This window comes from Peromyscus californicus, unplaced genomic scaffold (genome assembly GCF_007827085.1).
Source record: "Peromyscus californicus insignis strain IS unplaced genomic scaffold, ASM782708v3 Scaffold_6__1_contigs__length_162567912, whole genome shotgun sequence".
Lineage (NCBI taxonomy): Eukaryota > Metazoa > Chordata > Mammalia > Rodentia > Cricetidae > Peromyscus > Peromyscus californicus.
In genome coordinates, this window is record NW_026294584.1 from 54,549,728 (window position 1) to 54,570,711 (window position 20,984).

General features: G+C 40.9%; 1 protein-coding gene and 1 gene segment (V, D, J or C); one reads left to right on the forward strand and one right to left on the reverse strand.

Moving 5' to 3' along the window:
* The window catches only part of LOC128098744 (T-cell receptor beta-1 chain C region-like), a 431,175-nt gene that overhangs the window by 336,830 nt on the left and 73,361 nt on the right, over positions 1-20,984 (forward strand).
* LOC128098745 (anionic trypsin-2) lies at positions 14,913-18,162 on the reverse strand. The gene is made up of 5 exons (XM_052720139.1): positions 18,123-18,162; positions 17,016-17,175; positions 15,857-16,110; positions 15,334-15,470; positions 14,913-15,062 (listed from the first exon to the last, which is right to left on the reverse strand). The coding sequence occupies exons 1-5, from the start codon at positions 18,160-18,162 to the stop codon at positions 14,913-14,915; spliced, it is 741 nt and encodes a 246-aa protein (XP_052576099.1).

A 20,984-nucleotide genomic window follows, 5' to 3' on the forward strand; every position in this document is an offset into this window, starting at 1 on the left:
GTAAAGTATGTGATGAAAAGAGAAAGGATTGTAAAATAAAAGCATAGGTGTGTGAAATTAGATACCAGTAAGAATATGGATACAAATATAAAATATTTTAAGATAAAATAAATTTTACAAATTAATAGTGAAAACAAAAGTTTTAGAGGATGAAGAAGAAAAAAAAGAAAATCAAAGACTTATGTCTGTTTCCTGATGGGTGTCCTAACATTCTAACTCACTGTTGTTGGAAGGAGAGTGCTGAATGTCATGGGACATTGCTACTGCACTTCCTCTCAGTTACAGCTCATTTATTTCTGCTTTTGGTAGAATGCTGACTTCCTAGTCAAGATTATATTGGCAATGTCAGGTCTGCATTTATTTTAGAACTGTCTTTACATAACTGGATCTACTCACCCACCAATGACCTTTGCTCTTTGTCAGCAGGGATGTTTCTTATTCTTATTAGAGGCATCCTTATTTACACAAAATTGAACCAAGATCCAAGCCAAGTGGTGTGTTGAGAGTACATGATACTAGAGAAGATGACCAAAGCACTGAGGTTTGCTCTGGAAGGGGAGAGCTGAAGGAACTGAATATTCTACTGCTCAGTTTATGTGCATGCAAATACTGCTCAGGAGTAATAACACAGTGGATGCAGGACTCTATGGAAATGAAGGTGGCAAAGACATAAGTACAGAATGCTCAGTGCTCCCTGGCAAAGCATCTATGGGAACACAGAAATGCATGGATCATGGAGTTCTTACTGTCTCCTGTAATCCACATAGAAAAGGACTTACTATTTGCATTAGAAGATGGGACAAGAAATTTCATAATCGTCCATAGCCTCAATTTCCTGCTCTTTAATCTATCCATTTTCCTCAGAGCATCCTATATGACAACCTAATGTGGTTGTATTCTATCCAGACAATGCAGCAAATTGTTCGTGGGTTTCAAACCTAAGATTGTCACCATTATTTTCAAATCCTCCCAAAGGACCAATATCAATTATTAGGCACCTTCTCAAGATGGTGCCTGGCTATAGCCCTCTATGATACAGCAGTGTTGAAAAACATATCTTATCCATTGCTAATTAGTTACATAAGTTATGGTTTAACAAAAATCAGTACCAGACAAAATATAGTAAACACACACACACACACACACACACACACACACACACACACGCAACTCACTGGAATTAAGTATTGAAAACAGCACAGGATTTTTTCTGTATAATTGCTGATATTTTGCTGCCAAAGTCATCTGTTCACTCCAGGCTTACCATCATTGATGTCCTATTATATTAATCAGGGTTCTGTAATAGGACAGACCTGATAGAATGACTATATCCATATTAAAAGGGGGAGTTACTAGAATGGAATACAGCTATGGTCCATGTAGTGCAATCATGGCTGTCTCAAGTCTGAAAGGCCAAGAATCCTATAGCAGCTCATTCCATGAGAATTGATGACTCAGCACCTTCAATGTGCAATGGATCCTAGAGTACTCTTACATAGCTACTGGCTTTGAGTCTGTATTGGACTCTAAACTTAGTTACACTTTTTGATGCTGCAGTGAAATAGCATGATCAAAAAGCAAGTTGGAGAGGAAGGAAATTATTTGGCTTATATTTCAAATTAACTGTTCATTCTAGAAAGAAGTTGGGGCAGGAGATAAAGCAGGGTGGAATCCTGGAGCATGAGCTGGATGAGAGGCCATGGAGAGGTGCTGGTTACTGGCTTGCTCTTCATGGCTTGCTCAGACTCTTTTCCTATAGAACCCAGGATCACCAGACAAGGGATGACATCACTCACAATGGACTGGGTCCTCTGCCATCAATCAGTAAGTAAGAAAATGCCTTATTTTTTCTTTTTTTATTATTAAGAAATTTTCTATTCATTTTTCATACCAACCACAGATTCCACTCTCCTCCCTCTTCCTACTTTCCAGTGTCCCCCCCTCAACCCACCTCCCATTTCCCACCTCCAGATACATTCAGTTGAGGCAAGGTCCAAGCCTCTTCCTCTGCACCAAGGCTGTTTAAGGTGTCTCACCATAGGCACTGAGTTCCAAAAAGCTCTCCCATGCACCAGGGACAGATCCTGATCTCACTGCCCGTGGGACCCTTAAGCAGGTCAAGCTGGTCCTCCCCCATCAATCACTAATTAAGAAAATGCCTAACAGGCTTGCCTACAAACTGATCTTATGGAGGCATTTGGTTAATTGAGTTTCCCTCTCTGAAATGTCTTCAGCATGTGTCAAGTTGACATAAAACTATCCAGTAGAACTCTCAAGAAGTAGGTTTTAATAATGCAAAGCAATATTTCACGATGTCATGGGATATTCAAACTTGCCAGTGAGTGTGAGAGCAAGCAGGAAAAAAGAAAAAACTTCTTTCTTCCTTGTCCATTAAGTGGGCTGCCACAACAAAGTGTGACCCAGATGTAAAGTGGGTTTTTCTAGTTATCCAATAAGGAAAATATCTCCTTCAAATACACAGTTGCATGATATGCTTTTAGTCAACAACACATGAAGTCAAGTTGACATCCATGATTAGCCACCAGCACCCATCTGAACTTGGAGATCCAACCTCTGAGGTTTAGCTTATTTATTACTCAAAATGGGACAAGGGTCTGTTGCATGGAGTAGTGTTAGGCCTGTGGATTATTTTGTTTACTCTCTATTACCTGATTGTGTCATTGTGCTCTTTAGTAGTCCTGACACAATTTCCCTGTACTCCTGCATTGCTGCTCTCCTTCAAGCTTTGGAATGCAGACACCCATTTGATAACCAGGCTGATGATTTTATTTGTGCTATGGAGGAATCACCAGTTTCACCATCTGACCTAGGAATCCCAAACAAGTCTTGATACTTTAAAACCTAGAGAGGTCTCATTTGGAGTTAGATGTTGAATAAAACATTTGAATAAATGAAATCCCCAAATGACATCAGACAAGAAAATTGCATATCATACACAAATTCAAGGTGATGAGCCAAAATGGGATAGAAAGAATGTATCTAAAATTATGTGATTACCAATGAGCAGCCTTGGGATCAGAGATATTAACTAAGACTGCAATAATAGAGATGAAGACATAAAGAATTTCTTCACTATACAGAGTAGGGGAATATTAGGTGTCATATCCTGTAAGCAAGTTTCATTGGATAAAATGAATTTATAACATGATAGGAATAGTAGGCTAGGGAAAAATAATGGAAGAAAATAGTTGAGACTAAAGGGGAACACATCCTTGAATTACAAATTGGAAGTGTAGAGTAGTGAAGCATACAAGAAATAAGAGGTGACTAAGGTGATCTGATAAAATTGGAGAATAGTTTAAATATGAAAACAACCATGTGGGACCTAGAAACTTCCAACTTTCCTCTTAAAGACATTCCAAAGAGGCTCTACTCCATAGGAACATGCCAGGGGTAATCTGGACTTCACATTCCAAGTACAGAATCACAACTGTCCTTGGATGGTCCCCTTTACACAGTGTGGCAAGAAACAGTGTACTAATAGGGAAACTGAACATTCTTTGTTCCTGTTCTTCCAGGAAAAGAAATGCCAACATCAAATGAGTGTGCAATTTGTTCCATTGGGAACTCCAATTTCATTGTCAGCAGAATATTTAGTTCCACCTGCAGCCGGTCTCACATGATCCAACAATTTCCATATCTTCCTGTGGCCTTGGAGCAGCATGTCAGTTTTAGATAATTTCTCAGGTGAAAAAGAATCCATCCAAATCAATCCTTTCTGAATACCTTCCACCAATATGATTGCAAAAAATCAAAGTATGTGAATAGTCTAAAAATTTTGACAACGTGGCAATAAGACAGACCTTCCGCTTAGGAAGGACCTAGAGGGGAATAAATGAAAAGCAGGATGCAGAGATGAAAACTCTGAGGGGCTGTTTGGAAGTGTGAAGCTCACCCAGTCATGCCAGTATTAGACCACAATATATGCTATGGAACCCATTTTGGTATTCCCTACAGTTTCTTCTCATTTCCAATTCCTCCACCTCCAGTCCATTTGCCCCCTCTAACCCAACTGCCACAATTGTTGCTAAGTTTCTCCTTCATTACTGTGCAACTCCAGTACCATCAATAATTTTCAGAGAACTCAAACATGATCTCACCTCCAACATGTATTTCCTGCATCTGGGGTCAGTGGAGAGAAAAACATGTGATAGAAAGGACCCCCCAACACGTTTCATAAATAGCCACACACTCACACACCTTTAGGTAGTGCCCTTCTATGGATTGTTTGTGCTCTGATAAAATGGAAACTGAGTCTTAAGGATGATTTAAAATAAAACAGAAAATCAGAGTCACTATTGACTGAGCACAACATTGTACACTTGTTACACAGATAATAAAATATCCATAAACTTCCCATTTATACCTGTAACTCATCCTTGTTCAGAAATCAAGTTGAACGTGGCTCAAAGTCTTTCTACTCTTGAAAATGTGTATACACTTACAGCAAGGCTGTTTATTCTACAATAATGGGTAGCTTTGTCTAATATAGATATTCAGGGCAACATTGATGAGACTTAGGATCCTCATAGTCTATATCTGCAGTATGGATTGTATACTCTCCATCTTCCTAGGTGGCCTTAATATGACATCGGCATGAGAGGCAAATATCTTGAAATTGAGATCAAAGTGGAGCACTGTGTTCATGTAGCTCTTGACTCCACTAACAAAGTATGACATTTCCTACTCAACCCTCACCCATTCCCTTCCACCATGTCTGAAATCCATGAACCTAGTTAGGAAGCATTGTATGTAAAAGCTCACACTTTTTAGGAACTCTACCTCCTTTCTTACCATCAGTGATGTTCCAGTGCTGGTCCACAGAACTCTTAAATTTGCTTTTCCTATGAAGTAGATTGGTCAGGTTAGAGCAAAGAAATTTAGAGAACACTGATAGACTCGGCAGGTGTGGGGGACTCAGAGAAACCCACTATGTAACAGAATCAGTCCTTCTTCAAAGTTACTAAAAGCAAAATACCATCAAAAAAGAATTTCTGAGCCTCCCATACAGTCTTCCTTCTCTAACACCCATGGATTTAGTCTAGTAAAGCAGAGCTGCTTAGACAGTTTGACTATCACTGTTTCCTCCATTACAGCATCCTTTAAAGGATCAGCTGTTTCATCCTCTCCTCTGGGAAAGTAAGATTTTCCTTCACACCTGAAGGTCTCCTCCTGCCAAGAAGGCATAAGAGCAGGGGTGATGTAAGTGTGTAGGAAGGGAAAAATAGTGTTTTTGCTCAGGAAGAATTAATGAGACCCTACTCCCACTTCAACAAGCTGTTTTCTCACTCCATAGGGTTATATAAAGAGGACCCCTGCTGTGGGATGTCCTTTGTGTTATGAATATATGTTGCTATGATTTATTGATAAATAAAACACTGATGGGCCAGTAGCCAGTCAGGAAGTATATGTGGGACTAGCAGAGAGGAGAATGGGGGGAACAAGAAGGCAGAGTGGAGAAAATGCTGCCAGCTACCATGATGCGGAGCAGAATGTAAAGTAGCAGTAAGCCATGAGCCACATGACAAAGTATAGATTAATAGAAATGGGTTAATTTAAGATAGAAGAACTAGATAACAGGAAGCCTGCCATGGCCATACAGTTTGTAAGCAATATAAGTCTCTGGCAGGTGAGAGAGATTTGTGCTGACTGTGGGCCAGGCAGGACTGGAGAAAACTTCAGCTACAGACCCCATTCAGTGCTGATCACTTTCAGCCACCATGAGCAAAATCTGATCCTGGCTCTTATGGGAACTGCTGGTGAGTTCCATGCTATGCTGTCTTGCTCTGCTTTGCAATTAACTGGAATATATGAACTCTATTTGCCATCACAGCAAGTTCACCTAACCTTCACTCCAGTAGTCAGATTTACTCTATGGCACCCTACTTTCAGCAGTTGTACTTGCTCAGTCTTCACTTTTGTCACATTTCCATGAGTTCACAATCTGCAAAAATCATTGTCAGATGCATGCTGTGATCACTAAGGCTAGAATGCGCTCAAGGAGAGGTTCCAAAAAATGAACTGGCAAACACATTCCTCCACTGAAATAGCTCTGGGAATCCCTCACAAGAGAGTCTGTTAAGGGAAATGTGCCTGAAGTCATTTTAAAACTAATTTACCAAATTCTCAACCTTAGTGTGCCTTGCACACAGGAGTTACTGTACCAGATGACTTTAATATTACCAGTATTGAGTCAAAGTTAATAACAGCTTTTATATTGGTCAGCTTCTGGGCCCTCGTTTCTTATGTCTGACTTCGCTTGGAAACACCTCTCCCTTCTGGCCTTACTGTATGCATTTCAGTGATGTAAGTAGCTAGAAACAACACAGTCTATGCAGTCTGAGCATTTTCCAAGATAGCTATATCTAAGTGATTAACCTGGAAAGTCATTTTTCTGGAAGCATAGACAACTGGTGAATTTCTGAGTGAAGCAAGCAGTGGTTTAGAAAACCGACATGGAATTGGATCCCACACATACACAAAAAAATCCCACAAACTGTGTTCTTCGGTCATTTCTTCTGCATTTTACTGGAACTAAAAATGACATCTGAGTCCTCTGGGATTTAGTTACCTGTCCTAGAGTCCCTTCCACTGTAGAACCTCAAATCCTGTGTTGTTTTTCAGGGACAGTCTGTTCCCTAATTTCTCTTCCTCATTCTGCTCAGAAAGTAATACTAAAACTAGGAGGGTAATGTAGATCTGAGGGATACACACTCCAACATCTTAATAAATTTGCTTCTCCTTTTATCTCCACTCTAGGGGCTTTTGGTGATAATGATGACAAGATCACAGGAGGATACACCTGTCAAGAGAATTCTGTCCCCTACCAGGTATCCTTGAACTCTGGCCACCATTTCTGAGGAGGCTTCATCATCAATGACCAATGCTTGGTGCCTGCGGCTCACTACTACAGTCATGAGTGGTGGTTCCTCTACTACATTGTCCAGGAGTGGGGCATCTTTACACCAGGCATCAGTATGGGCAAGTGATAAAAGTTGTAGGGGAGAAAGGAAAGACATATAAGAGAGAAGTTGCTGGCAGCAGCTGACATACATGGATTTTGGGTGACCATAGACCCATAGTAGGATCTTTCAAGCACTGTTAAAAAGAAATTAAAACATTAAATAGCAAGAAGAAGGTGCCCTGAAAGGAAAGAGAGTTACTAGTCACTGTCTGTTGCAAGCAGATTTCCCTTGATGAGGATTGAGCACTAAACTTACCTGTGGACATAAGGAAAAAATATATTCTTAGGCAACAACTCCACTATAGGGACATCAGAAACATTCTGCTCCGTAGCCACGAATAATGAGAACCACACTCAGTGTTCAGAGGAAGGGGTTCAGGGATCAGCTATGAAGAAGTCACTTCTCTTCAGAGATGCAGATTCTTCATGTTTGAAAATGAGATAACAGTATCTGTTATCTGCCTCTTTCATGAGATTGGGTCAAGTATGGTACAACAGCAAGGCAACCTGCATGCTCTTGTCAGGACATCTCTGTCTAGAGTCTGACTACCATGCTTCACCTTTATACTAGTTGTTGCTTTAACTTAAAAATCTTAATCCAGCTCTGTAAAGACCAGTTCATCATCTATAAAAGGCAGAATGATAGAATAAATACAAAGTCCATAGAAGACTATAATATGCAGCATAAAATACACGCTGTTGCCAATCTCAAAATGCAGTTATTTGACATGCCAAACATTCAATCAGGACTAGAACAATTCTGTAGAGAAAGATATAAAGGAATTTGCATATTGGGTTGAATAGTGTAGGAATAGCACAGACTTTCAAATGGAGTATAAATAGCTGGTTTGGTGTAATAATGTATTATTATATTATTATTATATGTGTAGCAAAAGTACAATGCTGTGCTCAGTCAGTGATGACTCTTCTTGTACTGAATCCAGTTTTTGTTTTGCTTAAATCATCCTAAGACTCATTTTCCATATTGCTACAGTATAAATCAGCCATAGTAGGCCAATACCTGATTGTGCCTATATATTTATTCATAAGACATTAGCTTGGCATTTTATTGTCTATTTATTTAAATTTTCCATTTTATATATCAATTACAGTTCCTGTTCCCATCCCTCCTCCTGATTATCTACCCTCAGCCCCTGACCACCCTCCATCCACTCCTCCAAAAGGGTAATACTGCCTCCCATGTAGAGTCAACAAAGCCTTGTCCATTCAGTTGAGGCAGGATCAAGCCTCTCCCTACTGCACCAAGGCTGCATAAGGCATCTCACCATAAGGAATGGGCTCCAAAATTCCAGCTCATGCACCAGGGATAAATCCTAATCCTACTTCCAGGGGCCCCTCAAACAGACCAAACTACACAACTGTCTCCCACATGCAAAGGGCCTACTTTGGTCCCATGTAGGCTCCACAGCTATTGATCTAGAGTTGGTGAGTTCCCAAGAGCTTGGTTCAGTTGTCTCTGTAGATTTCCCCATTATGACCTTAATCCCCCTCACTCATATAAGCCTTCCTACCTTTCTTCAACTGAACTCCAGGAGCTTGGCCTGGTGCTTAGCTGTGGATCTCTGCATCTACTTCCATCAGTTACTGGACAAAGGCTCTATGATGACAGTGTATTCCCCAATCTGATTAAGGGGAAGACTAGTTCAGGCACCTTCTCCACTATTGCTAGTAGTCTAAGCTGGGGTCAAGGTTGTGGATTCCTTAGAATTTCCCTAGCATCAGGTTTCTCCATAACCCCATACTAGCTCCCTCTATCAAGATATCTCTTTTATTGCTCTTTCACTCTGTCCCTCCCTCAGCTCAGCCATCCCATTCCATCACATTCTCATCCTCATCGCCTTCTGGATATGGTTTCCCTGCCCCTAGTTTACCCAGGAAATCTCATCTATTTCCCCTTCCCAGGGTGATCCATGCATCCCTCTTAGAGTCCTTGTTACCTAGCTTCTCTGGAGCTGTGGATTATAGTCTGTGTTATCCTTTGCTTTACATCCAGTATCAACTTAGGAGTAAGTACATACTATATTTGTCTTTTTGAGTCTAGTTTATCTCACTTAGGTTTGCAAAAATTGTCTGCAAATTTCATGATGTCATTGTTTTTTAAAGCTGAATAGTACTCCATTGTGTAAATGTACTATTATTTCCTTAGCCATTCTTCAGTTGAGGGGCATCAAGGTTGTTTCCAGGTTCTGGCTATTACAAATAAAGCTGCTATGAACATAGTTGAGCAAGTGTCCTTGTGGTATTATTGAGCATCCCTTGGGCATATGCCCAAAAGTGGTATGTATACTTCAGGTAGATTGAGTCCCAATTTTCTGAGAAGTCTTCATACTGATTTCCAAAGTAGCTGTACAAGTTTGCACTCTCACCAGCAGTGGAGAAATGCTCCCACTACTGTACATCCTCTCCAACATAAGCTGTTCTCAGTGTTTTTGGTTTTAACCATCCTGATAGGTGTAAGATTCCTATTTATAAAACCCTTTAGAGGGTCCTTTCTGTTAGATCCTTTTCTCTCCACTGACTCCAGATATAGTAATATATGTTGGAGGTGAGATCAGGTTTGAGTTCTCTGAAAACTTGTAATGGTTCTGGAGTTACACAGTAATGTAGGAGAAATTTAGCTATAATTGTAACAATTGGGTTAGAGGGAGCAAACTGACTGGAGGTGGAGGAATTGGAAATCAGAAGAAATTGGAGGAAATGCCAACAGTGGATTCCTTTTCACCTGAGAAGTTATGCAAAATTGGCATACTGTCTCAAGGAAGATCTGGAAATTGTTGGATCATGTGAGACCGGCTGCAGGTGGCAACTAAATATTCTACTGACAATGAAATCAGAGTTCCCAATGGAACAAATTGCACACTCATTTTACATTGGCATTTCTCTTCCTGGAAGAACAGGAACACAGAATTTTCAGTTTCCCTATTAGTACACTGTTTCTTGCCACACTGTGTAAAGGGGACCATCCAAGGACAGGTGTGTTTCTGCACTTGGAGTGTGAAGTCCAGATTACCCCTGGCATGTTCCTATAGAGTGGAGTTTCTGTGAGGTGTCTGTAGGAAGAAAGTTGGAAATTTCTAGACCCCACATGGTTATTTTCATATTTAAACTACTCTCCTATTTTATCAGATCACCTTACTCACCCTTCTTTATTTCTTGTATGCTTTACTACTCTGTACTCCCACTTTGTAATTCAAGGATATGTTCCCCTTTAATCTCAACTATTTCCTCCATTATTTTTCTCTAGCCTGCTATTTCTTTCATGTTACACTCTTATTTTATCCAATGAAATTTGCTTCCTGAATGTGAAACTCAATATTCCTCTACTCTGTATAGTGAAGAAATCCTTTGTGCCTTCCCTTCTCAAGATAAAATCTTAGTCCTTAACTATGATCTCAAGGCTGCCCATTGGTAATCACCAATGAGACATTTCAGGTATTTTCTTTCTATCCCATTTGTGGCTCCTCACCTTGAATGTAGGCACAATATGCTATTTTCATGCCCTAGGTCATTCAGGGATTTTTTTTTTATTCAGAAGTTTTATTTAATATCTGAAGCTAAAGTCTGCACTATCTGTTGGAGATGAGGGCAGGGCAAAAGGAAGGGTGCTACATCTTGTGGTTTCCTACAGAGACAGAGGTGAGACTACCTACCTCCTTGGCCATAGTGACCTGAGGTTTCCAAGGAAATGCCTACAGGACATGGGGACTAAGATAAAAAGGAGAATGGAGGGAGAAGGGTTTGGAGGAGAAGATCTTTGTGTTTCACTAGACATGGGGTCAGGGAGGGAGATGGCACTGCACCAGGTGGTCTGCTACAGAGCTGGAGATGAGACTGGGGACTGGTGAGGGAGTGGGGCTATATGAGGCCAAGAGTGTTGGAGGACAGGTAAAGATCTGAACTTGAATTGTTTGCTTCTGTAGCAGAAGTGGCCTGCAGGTTGGTGGGGGATGTCTGCTGGAGTCTGGGAATGGGATAAAGCAATGAGTCTCCAAGAGGAAATTAGGAGGGGAAAATCTATTGATCCAATGGAGAAGGGGAGAAGAGGAAGGGAGGCCGCAGTAGTTGGTCTTCTATGGAGGCAGGGAGGAGGCTGGAGGATCAGGAGAGGTGAAGATCTAAGGTGGCTTACCTACTTCCCTGGCCAGAGTGAATTCCTGAATTTCTCATATTGAGTTTTATTTCATTTGACTTTTCTTCAGAGATTCTCCCTCTTCATTAAATTCTGGTTTCATACTTTGATTTTATTTTGTTTTATTCAACTGTTTGTATTTTCACGATCTTCATGGTAGCAGTTGTTCATTTCCTATTTAAACTCCGTGACCATGTTTGTTATTGTTATTCTGAAATCATTGTCTTGTGCTTTAGCTAAGTCACTTTTCTGGAGAAACATTACTATGATAGTATTAACTTTTGGCTGAGCGTACTGTCTTGTTTATTCATGCTTGTGTTTTTGTGATGGAACCTATGCATCTGGAATCAGGTCATAAGCATGTTTCCTGGTATGGAGACCTTGTGTCCCTTTTGTTGAGTGGGTATTTGAATATCTGTTTCCTGTTACCCTAACTGATCAGGTTATAGAGTAACTGTATGTGGCTTAGGGTTCAGTGTTGAGACAACTCAGTGTTGATGTTCAAATGGGGTGTCAGAAATAGTTCCAGCTAGCTTTAGCTAAATGAAGTTTCTAAGCCCAGAAACCACCCTTCTTTAGGAGTTAGAAGATTCTGACAGTCAATCTTTAGGGAGGGGGTGCGCAGTAATTGTACTTATGCATTGGGAGTCTGTGGCATTGGCGATGCAAATCTAAAAACCCTACCTTAAAGGTGAGGGGCAGAGGAGAGGTAGTTAAGACAGGTGTGGGGCATGTTTTCCTGAGCCAGGTCACAGGAATGGATGGAGTTGACAGTATTAAGTCTGGGGCCCCTACCTGGAAAGGGTGGTCCTTGGGGCACAAGAATGTATAGAGTTGCCAGGATGTTTACATAAAGACAGGGCCAAGGGCTTATGGCATGTATAGATTGATGAGTAGAGTTGGTGGTAGGAGCCTAGTATTTCTACCTAGAAATAGGTACAATGGCAATTGTCAGGGAGGGAAGAATTTGGTAGTGTGAGTCTACTGTCCCTACATAGAAGGAAGTGGAAAAGGGTTCCAGATGATAAGAAGACTTGTGTGTGAGTGTGTGTGTATGTGTTGGGGGGTAATGGAAAGGGATAACTAACACTGAAGACATTTCAAAACGTCACATGGTAAATGTAACAAGGTAAAAAATGCCCCTACTAGAAACCATAAACTAAGAAATAAAAAGCACATTGTCTGGAATGGATTAAATTTTTTGGAGTTGTTGGCCACTATAACCCCAAAGAGTATAGTTTATTGTGATTACTTTTGGTTACTTTCCAGAACTTGATGCTACAGTCCCATTGCACAAGACACCACATAAAAGAGTCATAGTACTTGGAGAAAGCAAGTTGGTACTGACCCTGAAACGTCATTTCTACAGGCTAGATATCATAATGCTGAGAGGTGCCATTTACACTGTCAGAGCAGGAAAGTAATCATTAGAATTACCCAGCTTGAATGTTGTGATAGATAATAATGACTGGCCTGGAAATACAATGCCACTAGGGCAATAGTAGTATAAACCTCATGGGAGTAACAACCACTTTCTGATTGGATTTAAGGCCCACTCCACAAGTTGAAATTCATAACTGGCATCACTGTTAGGACTAACAACCTATGGCCAGATATATCACAGGCCCTTCGGGCAGAAGCTACTACTATTACTTTGCTAAATGAGCATAGAATTAAACTAACTATTAATGACTTATTATTATACTTATAGAACATTGAATCTTTCAACCCTCATCCAAAAAATATTTTGTTCAATAGATGGTGATAAAAAAGGGGCTCACAACCAGTCAAGGTGCCAAAACTGACAGACTTCTGAGTGAACAGCCCTAAGTAGCATATCTATATCATACAACTTCCTCCCAAGGATCAGGGACAATTGCAAAAGAGGGTGTGGAAAGAGTATAAGAGCCAGAGGTTGTAGATGATGATAAGGAAACCGTGTCTTCTGACTACATCAGGGTAACGGCATGTGTGAACTCATAATGATTATGAACAAGAGCCGTGAAAACTTAAGCCTGTCCAAATTTCAGCAGGGTTCTGGTAGGTAGGCATGAAGATCCACCTCCAGCAGTGGAGTTACTGACAATGGATGGCTGTTGGGAGAGGTAGGGTCAGCTTTTTTTTTTTTTTTTTTTTTTTTTTTTTTTGAGGTTGTAAGCCATCTCCAGTAGAGAATCACACGTCCAAGAATACACGGGTGGCACATATAGGATTTGATGTGTCTAAAAAGAAAAAGAAAAGAACACATCCTGGATAGATAGGAAAGAAGGGGAAATCTGGGAGGAATTGAGAGCATCAATATAATCAAAACATAATGTAGGAAGTTCTTAAATAGCTAAATTTTTTAAATGAGAGAATAAGCCTGAAAGCAAGCCAGGAAACAATGTTTCTTCATGGTTTAAGCTTTTAAATTCTTGCTTGAGTTCTTGCCCTGACATCTCTCAATGGTATACTATAATGTCAAGTGTAAGTTACTAAGTTACTGTTGCTCAGAGTTTTATTGCAGTCATAGAAAGGAAACCAGGAAAAAGACAAAATAGAGCCCTGTATTCCCTGGGAAGAGGCTTCAGTGGTGTCTTGAACATTGTGGGAAATCAGGAAAGTGTTAAATCAGAAAGAATGCAATGAGCAAGAGCTCTCTATAAGTAGACAGCTTTCGTAGAAGGCTGTGATTGGGGAATACTTTCAGGAAGTGCAGAGAAGCAGGAATGGGTGTTTGTTGGTGAGGGTGGGTTGAAAAGATTACAAAGATCAAGTAGGTTTGGCTCTTCCTCACCTGAGACCACCCAGTAGGAAGAGAAGGGAGGCCACTAGTGGACATGCAAATAACTAAACAATTCTAACAATAACCTGTTCTATCACCTTCCAGGTGTGGGATAGGGTGCACAAACAATCTTCTCTGAATCTTTGCTTTCTAACTGTGGCACTGGAATACTACTACAAAAGGGAACCTTAAGTAAATGTGAACATGTCTCCGGGAACTATCAAGACAATACACGCACTTTAGTATTATTGTGTGAGATAAACAGAAGACAGATTGCTCAGAGATGTAAGAGGTTTTAATCCATAACCTCTTATTTCTTCAATAGAAACATAAGTGGGAATTGGGGACACCCAGTGATACATTATCTAAGTAGGACACCCACTCTTAGAATGGAGTAAAACTGCTTTGGCATGAACACTTTTAAGTAGAGAGCCAGCTCTGTTAATGCAACCTATTGTATAAGCATGTGGCAGCCTGAAGCAAGAAAATTCCAACTTCAAGGCCTGCTAGGATTACAGAGCAAGACTTTGCATCAAAGCTGCCAAAATGAATATGAGGGAGGGAACTCAGAAGCTAAGGTAGTTAATTATTGCTAAGATTTACATTGGGTACAAAGAGTTTCTGCCATAGTCAAAGAAATCAGTAGTCTTGTCTACCACAACAGTGTATGCATACTTTACAAGTTCAGTCCCACTGATGTATTCAGGAAAAAAAATCTTTAGCTCTGCTATTTAGACATGACTTATTTTGAAAAAGTAAAATGAAATACACTCCCCAATATGGCTCCACTGAAATTATTGTTGTGTTTCAAATGTTGCTGATCATTATTTCATGAGGACAATTTTGAGTCCAGGATGACTTTCAGTGGAGAATGTCTGCATGATCTCAAAGCCCTCAGATAAGAGCTTGCCTCCCAGAACTAAGAAAATAGAAAGGTCAGACAGAGGAACAGGTAGTAATGGTAAATGTAGTTTATTGACACAGGGACTGAGAAGGAATTGGATTGGGGATCTCTAGTTGGCAGCAATTGTGTTCTGAATCCAGTCCACATAGTTGCAGACCTTGGTGTACACACCAGGGAGGTTCTTCTGGGCACAGCCATAGCCCCAGGAGACGATGCCCTGAAGTTGTCCATTGCAGACCACAGGGCCACCAGAGTCACCCTGGAGTGGAGAAATACAGTGTTTAAAGAAGCGGCATGAAGAAAAAGGGTCACATCTGCTCTTACATTAAGACCCATTCTAGTCAGCTTCTGACTCCATTTGTTTTTCATTGAAACACATCCTCTAATCTTACTAATGAGATGAAAGGACATCCAGGGTAAAGATCACTTTTCCTGATCCCAGTGCATGATCCTTCTAATCTCACAATGTTGAACATTCAAATCCCACTCCCAGGAGAAGAGGGGTTTCATATGCAAAGGGGGCCACTCACCTGGCAGGAATCCTTGCCTCCCTCAAGGAAGCCAGCACAGACCATGTTGTTGGTGATTTTCCCAGGGTAGGAGGCTTCACATGCAGCCTGAGTCAGCAGTGGGGCATCCAGGCACTGGAGCAGGTCTGGGTTATTCACTTTGAGAAAAGATAGTGATCAAAGAAGAAATATGTATTAGAGCACCCTGAGGAATAATAATTTATCGCTGAAAACCATGGCTAACCACCAGAGAAATCATTAAGAGTATAAATTCCAACAAAGAATTATAGCTTTCTAAAACTGTAAAATGACCATTGTTGATCTTGTTTTCAGTATAATAATACATTGTATATGTGTTCTCTTTAGGTTACAGGAAGTGAACTTCTTGGTATTTTGTAGCCCTTTGCTACCAGGTATACTCTTCTTATAGTTGGTACTTCAAATATATTTGGAAGGTGAAAACAAATAAGTTCAAATCCAGAGACATGTCTGGTTTTAGAAAACATGGGGAGGAAGTGACAGAGTAGGTAAATGTCATACTTACCACCTGAGCTGAGGGTGTTGCCCCAGCCAGAGATGAGGCACTGAGTGCCAGCGGGTGCACAGGAGGTGGGCAGAGCCACAGTGGCCACTCTGGCACTGAGGGTCACAGGGGAAGCTAGCTTGATCAGCATGATGTCATTGTCCAGGGTCCATGAATTGTAATTGGGGTGCCTGATGCTTTTGGAAGCAGTGACAAACTGCTCATTGCCCTCAAGGACATTGATGTTGTACTCTCCCAGTCTCACTTGGATGCGGCTGTTGGAAAGAAAAGACATGGTTGAGAGTTTCAACACATTACCCAAAACACACTACAGGTTCCAAAACTTCATGTTCAGGGGTAGCTCAGAGGAGAAGCTCTTCAGTGATGAACAATTTCTGGTTAGGCACCCTGGCCCTTTAATCTACAGAGGTTGTTGGTATATAGAGTATAAAATAAAGGAGTGCAGTTTGGGCTGGTTTCTGACCTGCCATACTATAGCCCCTGATACATCCAGGGATGCAGACCTTAGGTGACATTTGATGCACACCTCACCCTCTGAGTCTTTGTTTACTACAGTAGGAACTATGACAAATACTTCTTGCTTTGTTAAAAACTATTACTATGTAGAACCTAATCCTGTGGAGACCGAAGAATTGTGCAATGACCCACACCAGTGTGACATAGGACCCTGAGAGAAGTTTACATTCTTGCTTCCAACTCCAGAAATACTGAGCCAGAATCTAGACCTGGGTTCAGTGTTTTAAGGAACCTTGTCATCTTTGTGATACATACTCAGGACTGAGAACACACAGTAGAGATTGCATTGATTTAATCAATATTTAGCTGTATTTCTGAAAACTTGGTGTTTATTATTCAATTTAGCTAGTGGTCCTTATACAAAGTTCTTGTATGACTTTCTCATTGGTGTCTATGATAACAAGATCAATTCTTCTGGGTTTAATGGCCCATAATCCTTGCTATATTATGGGTTTGTTTGGGGAAGTGAGAGGATTTCTCTTCTGCATATAATTTCAGTCTTGTTCATGATACTCAGCAGCTGCCTACAATTCTTTTCTTCATGGCTTTCCCTAGTTACCTTACAACTTCACCCCTTGTCCAAGTGCTATGTTGCAAATATGTCCCAGGCTGTGAGCTCTGCATCCAGGAGCCCATCACTTACCTCTTGTAGCAGTGAGCAGCAGACACCACCCATTGACTATTGATGAGGGAACCTCCACAAAAGTGGTACCCAGAGTTCAGAGACACCTGGTAGGGCACAGAATTCTCCTGGCAAGTGTATCCTCCAACGATCTTGTCATCATCGTCAACAGGAAAAGCAACTTGAATGGAGATAGGAAATAAGAATAAACCAATTTATCAGGGTGCTAGAGGGTGAAGCCAATGGCTCTATGGCAGCTTAAACCATTAGGATTTCTTACTGAGCATGATGAGAGCAGGAAAACTGGGATCACTCTATGCACAATAGGCAACATGGATTGTAGGGCTTCCCAGTATTGGGCTCTGCAGGACAGATAGGTAGTTCCTACAGGGCTCAGATCTCTCCTAAGCGTCAGGGTTGGGACAGCAAGAACTACCTAAGAACGCACTTAGTGGGATCCCATTAGAAGCTAGGTTTGCCCACGGCCTGCTTTATTTTTACACCCATTACTTTTTTGTGCCACCTGAATGTTAACTTTTTGGAGTGTCAGAATGATTTGACCTAGGCAAACTTCCCACAGAAATCAGCTCTGTAGACTGAGGCCAGAATAGAAAGGAATTCCCAACCAACTCGGACATAACAAAGGGAGGGAGTCAGCAACTGGCCAATGTAACAGTACTTGTTAACTTTCAATGTGTGACTGGTAAGATTCAGTTCATCTTGGGACTTCAAAACCCCAGTAAACAGACAAGACACAGGACACATAAGGTCAAATCTCAGGCAAAAATAAGTTTTCCATGTCTTCAGGAATACTTTTCTTTAAGAATGTCTATGGTACAAGTATCATAGAATCATGGAGCCAAGTAGAGCCCATGCTTGCCCATTTCATGGAACCTCTACCAGGTCTACCTTTTAACATTCCCTGCTTCTGGTACCAATTACAAAGAAGACTGTTGGTGAGAGCAGATTAAAGGGGAAGTGAGAAAGGTAAAGAATGAGAGCCAAGGAAAATGGGGAGAAGATTTGTGAGACTGGTGAGACTATCAGAAGATGGAGAACAGCATTAGGACAGTTCATATATTCTAGTTAATGGGATGGAAAGAGCTTGGAGAAAGGCATGGAACTCACCAGCAGCTCCCACAAGGGCCAGGATCAGGAGAGCACTCATGGTGGCAGAAGGCAGTGAGCATGGGAAGAGAGCCTGAATTTATAGCTCCCTAGGAGAGGAAGGCTTAGCACTGGAGGGGTCATTGTCCTCCTGCACAAACATAACTGCACGTTTCTCTTTCCCAGAGTCTTGCATCAGCTTTGCTGTTTGGCATCTTTGTCACTAGGAGACTTACAGGTGGCAAGGAAACTTTTTTCTCAGGCCAGAGAGTGAGAACCAATGGTTCTTGCAATGTCACTGGCATAGATCAATCAGCGGAATTCAAGCCCCTGTCCATACAGTGGGATTCCTAATGTTAGGAGATGAAAGTTAGGAAAAAATAATAGCATCTAGGATCCTTAGAATTCTCTGACTTTGTGGATGTTATGGAAGAAACTTTGAGGATGGCCTGGTTCTGGTAGGTAGTGGGGACATTTGGAAATCACCTGATATAAAATCAGTATTGTCCAAGCCTTTTTCCTGAGAAGCCAACTAATCTACTGAGTAGGAAGATGAAATTAAAGGGCTCTGAGGTCTGCAATTCGAACAGGAATGATGAAAAAGCAGAAGGTGAGGAGTTCCTTACAAGATTGGGCTTTCCATTATCTCTTTTCTAACCAGACTCATGAGTTCTGGGTGTCTTGAAGTGGATGGATGAAAATTATGTATGATCTTATTTGATACATTATAGGAGTGAAATACACCAAAGTTGTGGTCTTTTTTTCCCCTTATAGTTTGCCAGCATTGTGTATCTTTTTAAGAGTCATCAAGGCTTAGAAAACTGCATTAATTATAAGTACCCTATATTCTATGAATATGCCTCCTGACCTAAGAGTGTACATGATGTTTTAGATATTCGAAAAAGTTTGGGCGGAGTCTGGGCTCTGATCAGAGAATCAGCTGTGTATAGATATGTGGGGATTTGTGAAGGTCCTCTTTCCCTCTTGACCTTTTGACCACCAGGTTGAGAGAGGAAAGAGGCAGAAGGGGTGACAGAAAGCTTTGTACATGGCCCATGAGCAGGAAAAGAGAGGCCTCTGGGAGACTGATTTCAGTGAATCAGCTCAACTTTATTCCAGAGTATAAGGAATGTATAGGATTGGGGAGCCTGGGGACAAACCTTAATTTGCATTAAGTGACACATTCCTATCCCAAGGCTTAGTTTGTGGCAGTAGGGTCCTATAGCAGAGCTCCTCAGCACAAGTCCTTTTAGCAGGGATTTGTGCCAAAGGTCAAGCTAAAGATGAATCAGGCATCTAGATTAGAGGCAGGCATATGGTTTAAAGGCAGCTTTCAGATAAGGTCAGTCCTCAAGGCCCAGGGACATTTTCCAGATAAGGACAGGTAGAGAACAGGAAACTACTGCCAAGCTTAAAGAAAGTATGCTAGACTTATGGCAGACAGCAACCTCTAACCAGTCAGAAATGTATTCCAATAGGGATTCTGTAATTTTCTATTTTGTATGTAGCAAGAGTTCTAGCTAGACCAGTCCTCAATTTACTGAGGTAAAACCTGGCCAGAGGAGCTTATTGACTGATGATGTGTCAATCTGAATCTAATTAAAGAGTCAGTTGCAGGAGCCTTGGTATCAATTGCTCATCTTTCATTTTCTCCATTCCAACATTAGGCCTAGGGAGATATAAGTTGGAGGTAAGATTATATATCAGTTTTCAGAAACATATTGAATGCTCTAGAGATTCTAAATGAAGGTGGAAAAACTTGGCTCTAATGTGGCAATTGTGTCAGAGATGATAAGATGACTGGAGGTTGGAAAATGTAGAATGAACTACCAGAAAGGCTAACATTGGTTTCATAGACTATGCTGTGGCTCTGTTCCTAGTATTGTTAGTCCAGCTTCACAACAAAGTCCCTCTACTAAGTGCTCTCATTTCTGCATCCTACATCACATCTAAAGAGTTTTGAGCTCTAGCCTAAATGGAAGATCTGTCCTACTGCACAATGTCTGACAGATTTTAGAAATTCTCGCATGTTTTCGCAAATGTTTTAGTATGAGGAACTCAGAAAGGAAGGATTCCAATGATTCATTTTTTACCCAAGAAATTAATCTAAAACCAGCATGCTTCCCAAAGTTTCTAGAAAACATGGAAATTGTCAGGGTGTGAGATTTGCTGCAGGTGACTGTCAAATAAAGTTCATTATGGAACAAATTACACATCCACTTTCCTCTTGTAAGCACCTGGCATAACATGAACACAGAATTTGCCTTCCACTCTGTATTTTGCCTGAGACTCTTACCTTGTCATGTAATCCCATTGGTTGCCTGCCAAACACATTTGCACACAACTCTGTGTTCACAGCTAGATTATAGTATTGAAAGATTTCACTATGTGTGGTCTAGAATTTTCCACAATGTAGTTTAGCATGCTGCTTGCTTGGGTTTGTTTGTAGGACTCCTGCTGTAGAGGTCAATAATTTGCTTTAGTGTCTGCCCATTTCCTTGTACCCTGACACGTGGCCCACAGTGAAGAAATTACCAACATATAAGAAACGAATTTGGCTAAATGGAGTTTTGGATTGGTCCTTGACACTCTGTGTAAAAGGAACTATCTGAGGAAGTAAACATTTCTGTAGCTCAAACTTGAAGATCAGCATTCACTTGATACACTGTCACAGAGTGGAGTCTTTCTGTTGTCTCCTTAGTGTGAAAGGCAGATGTTCTTAGCTTGTACATCATTGTTTTCATTTTCAGGTCTTCTTCAAATTCTTTAGCTCCTTCTTGAGCCCCAGTTCCATATACTACTCTATAACCCACTTGTTATACTCCAGGCTCCCTTCCTTTCAGACCTCAGCTCCTTTACTTCATCATTTTTTCTCCTCTGCAG